The sequence below is a fragment of the Rhinolophus hipposideros genome, assembly GCF_964194185.1.
Source record: "Rhinolophus hipposideros genome assembly, chromosome: 24".
Classification (NCBI taxonomy): Eukaryota; Metazoa; Chordata; class Mammalia; order Chiroptera; family Rhinolophidae; genus Rhinolophus; species Rhinolophus hipposideros.
The window spans coordinates 22,007,035-22,010,998 of record NC_138070.1 but is presented as its reverse complement, the minus strand read 5'-3'; the positions used below and the strand labels follow the sequence as shown (position 1 = coordinate 22,010,998).

General features: G+C 52.7%; 1 protein-coding gene across 1 annotated transcript in view; it reads left to right on the top strand.

The window, feature by feature from the left end:
* Positions 1-941: 941 nt before the first annotated feature.
* The window catches only part of LOC308492652 (immunoglobulin lambda-like polypeptide 5), a gene marked incomplete at both ends in the record, with an annotated part of 8,853 nt that continues 5,830 nt past the window's right edge, over positions 942-3,964 (top strand). The window contains one exon of the mRNA XM_081037806.1: positions 942-1,113. Coding sequence (XP_080893932.1) covers positions 942-1,113 — 172 coding nt within the window. The remainder of the gene's footprint in view (positions 1,114-3,964) is intronic.

Below are 3,964 nucleotides of genomic sequence, written 5' to 3'. Positions count from 1 at the left end.
GTGCTGGAAGGGAGCACGCAGGCAGCGCTTCCACCCCACCTCAAGAGGAGGGAGGGGAGCCTGGAGCCTCGGAGGTGACGAGAGGCATCACTCCTGGCAGCACCAGTACAGAGCCAGGCCCTTGCCACCCAAGGAGGGTGCTCAGTCCCTGCTTGCTGCCCGCTGCCCACCCCTTACCATAGCACGGGGTCCCTGGGCTGACAGTGCATCCAGATATTGGGGAAAAGAGGCCTCAAGGAAACCACTGCTATGTGCAGGTACTGGGCTTCCAATGGTGACCTCTGGATAAAATCTATGAAGGTGTGAGAATGTGTGTGTGTGACCAGTGAGGAGCTGAATATGGCGCACTGAACACCATTTTTATAATTATAGCACAATTCCCCAATTTGAAATTGGCTTCTTGGTAAACCTCCGCTGCCACCACCCCCACCCCGGGCTGGTCAGTAGAGCAGCCCCAGCCCCAGCCCCACCCCGCTGAACTCTGGTGATCCTGATTCACTGGGTGCTAGTCTGCCCTCAGTGGCCCCTTCAGGCCACAGGGAGATGCTCACAGACCGGCTGCCCTTGGGGAATCAGGGAAAGAGGGCAGGAGCAGGTGTGACCCAGCCAGGGCCCCAGGGGCAGGGCCAGGCTGGCAGCTGTGGTGGGAGGCGGTTGAGCCCTGGATCCCGACCACAGCAGGGCAGTTAGCACATGCCCCGCTGGGAGACACCATCAGGGCGGGGTAACGGCCACGTCCCTGGAGAGGGTGGGACACTGGGGCAAGGACCAGAGAAGGCCCAGGCAGAGGACAGGGCCATGCCAGTTAGGGCACACTGGGACAGTCACTTCCAGTGAGAGGGACCAGGGGCATTTGCTGCTCTACCACAGGGAGCTACACCAGCAGGTCAGCCAGAGGTGACCCTGAGGGCAGATGAGGCCCAGGATAAGCCAGGTGGGCCATGAGGCCCGCAGGGGGCAGCGTCCTGCCCTCAGGCAGCACTGGCCTCTGGTGCTGCTGGGCCTGGCTGTGGGCACCCGTGGCCTGCTGCTCCCAACAGCAGCAGCAGCTCAGAGCAGTGCCCCAGACCCTGGGGCCCCAACAAGAAGCAGCCCTTGGAGCTCACAGAACAGGTAAGGGGCTGAGTGACTCATTTGGGGGATATGAGGGTCTCTGTAGCCCAAACTGGGAGTAGGAGACAAAAAGTGGCAGTGAGGGGAGAAGGAGAGGACGGAAAGTCAGCTGGAGAGCAGGGTCTTGGACAGACACTGGCTTTATGTAAAGAGTTGGCATTTTGTCCAGTGTAGATTTATTTGCATTGCTTTTTACTTTTTAATATTGTATTAAAATATTATTTATATTAATTACTGAGTTTTAGGCACCCCTTAAATTTTGCACCTTAGACTAGTGCCTCACTCTGGTCCTCTGGGTAGGGCAGAAACGGAGAGAGGAGCAGGATGTCCCCATGGGTGGCAAGTGCTGTCATCCCAGGGTGCCCAGACCTCTTTCTCATAGCTGATGAGTCAGTCCTCACTCTTCCTCTCGCTGGGCAGACATATCTCACTGGAGCACAAGGGCACAGGCTCTAGCTGACGCCTTGTGGTGAGGGGGACCTTCCCTGACGTCCTCGGGTCACTGGACCCTAAGCCAAGGACTCTCAGTCAAGACTACCTCCTGCAACCAGCCCCCCCGCAGTCCAAACCCACCCAGGATGCAGGCAACTCCGTGAGAAAGGCCCAGGCAAGGGACTGCAGGGACCATGGTCTGCCCCACCTTGCCGTGTGACCCCAGTCCCTCTTCTCTGTGTATTGTGGCAAGTCCCCAGACAAAGCGCTGAGATCTGAGACCACTTATGATAATCAGTGACACAACCACACGTTCATTACAGGCACTAATCATTTTAGAGGCAGAACCTCCCTTGCAGTTGCTCCACAGGGCAGGACCCTCTGTCATTCCCAATTCACAGTTGGGGATAGAGGCCCAGAGAGAGGAGGTGACCTGCTCAAGTTCACACATCTGGTGCAGACTCCAATGCCCAAGCACGCTGGCCTCCAACCCTTCATCTCTATCCCCTAAACTGGGCTGAGAAATACACCTCTTTGGGCCTCAGTTTCCCCCTCTGCAAAGTGAATAATATTCCGAGTGGGAATTGGATGAGGGCCTTGCAGCCTGGCATCCACCCCAGGGATGCTGGCGTCTCCATGGTGAAGCGCTGGAATGCGGTGAGCTGATCCTCTGCTGTACCAGCAGTGCAGCATGGAGGTGGGTCAACAGCTGTGGGTGTCAGGTCAGGACTGGCATCTCAGTGTCTGGCAGACACTTCTGAGCAAGGGCAGGGCCAAGGGAAGCACAAGGAGAGATGGAGCACACACAGAGCCAGGCCCTGAGCTGGGGCTGGGATCCCAGGGGTACGAGATTCTGCCTCAATTCAAGGAGGGGGGGCATGCAGCAAACATGATGCCTGCAGGACAGAGGCTCATACACGAAAGCGCAGAGAAGGCCCCACTGGGGAGGGAGTATCGGTAGAGGGACTCACCTGGGCAATACAGGCGGTACAGGCATGGAGCACTCAGCAAGCTGCCAGTGGTCCATGGGGCTGCAGCAGGGAGGTCATGGGACTAAGGTGGTCTGAGAGGAGGCTGGATAGGCAGCCAGGCCCAGACCTGGAGGACCTATCCCTGCAGGACAGACTTCATCTGGGGAGTTCTGGGGGATATTTGTAAGAAAAAGACATGACCAGACTTGGGTGGGTGGCAGGGAGTGGGAATCCTGAACTCGAGAGACCTGGGGGAGGGCGTGGCGGTGACCCAGGAAGAGTGGACAGGTATGTGGACAGATTCAGGAGGTGGGAGGGGCCACTCAGGGCCGGGGTGGATACAGAGAGAGTGGGGCTGAACCGAGGGATGATGCAGCTGTGGGAGCAGACCCATGGATCATTTTAGAAGCAGTAAGCTGATTTTACAGATAGAGGGGTGCTGACCCATGATAGGAGTGCTCCAGGCAAAAGGAGCGGCGTCAGCCCAGAGGAGGAAAGTGAGGTGTGCTAGTGTGCAGGGAATTGGCAGGGAATAGTAATGCCTTATAAAGCTATAGTAACATATCACAGCCAGGATATTGACATTGATGTCGTCAGGGTACAGAACATTTCCGTCACCGCAAAGATCCCTCACTTGCTTTTCTATAGCCACATCCACTTCCCCGCCCTGCCAATCCCTTCCTGATCCCCTGGCAACTACTAATTCTTCATTTCTAATTTTGTCATTGCAAGATGGTTCTATAGATGGAATCACACAGTGTGTAACATTTTGGGACTGACTTTTTTTCACTCAGCATAATTTTCTGGATGTTCATCCAGATTGTTGGGTGTATCATATAGTTTGTTCCTTTTTTATAGCTGAATAATATCCAAGTAGGAAACTTTTGAGGCTGACTTCTTTGGTTCAGTATAACGCCTTTGTGATTCATCCAAGTTATCCCACTTTTCAATAATTTATTCCTTTTTATTGCTGAATAGTGTTTCTTTATGAATGTGTCACAGTTTGTTTAGTTGTCTCCAGTTGTCCCCAGTTGAGAGACATTTGGGTTGTTACCTGTTTTTCCAGTGATGAATAAAGCTGGTATAAACATTTACATACAAGTTTTTATTGGAACGTAAGTTTTTGTTCCACTTGGATAAATACCTAGGAGTAAGATTTGATGGATAATAGGGTAAGCGTACGTTTATAAGAAGCTACCAAACCATTTTCCAACGTGACTGTAACTTTAACATTCCCACAAGCAAAGTGTAAGAGTTCCAGTTGCTCTGTATCCTTACCAGTACTTAGTATTGTCCGTTTTTTTAGAAATGGAAATAAAATTCATTTACATAAAATTCGCCATTTTAACCGTTTTAGAATGTAGATTCAGTGGCATTTAGTGTATTCACAATGCTGTGCAACTATCCCCACTATCTAGTTCCAGAATATACTAATTACCCCAAAAGGA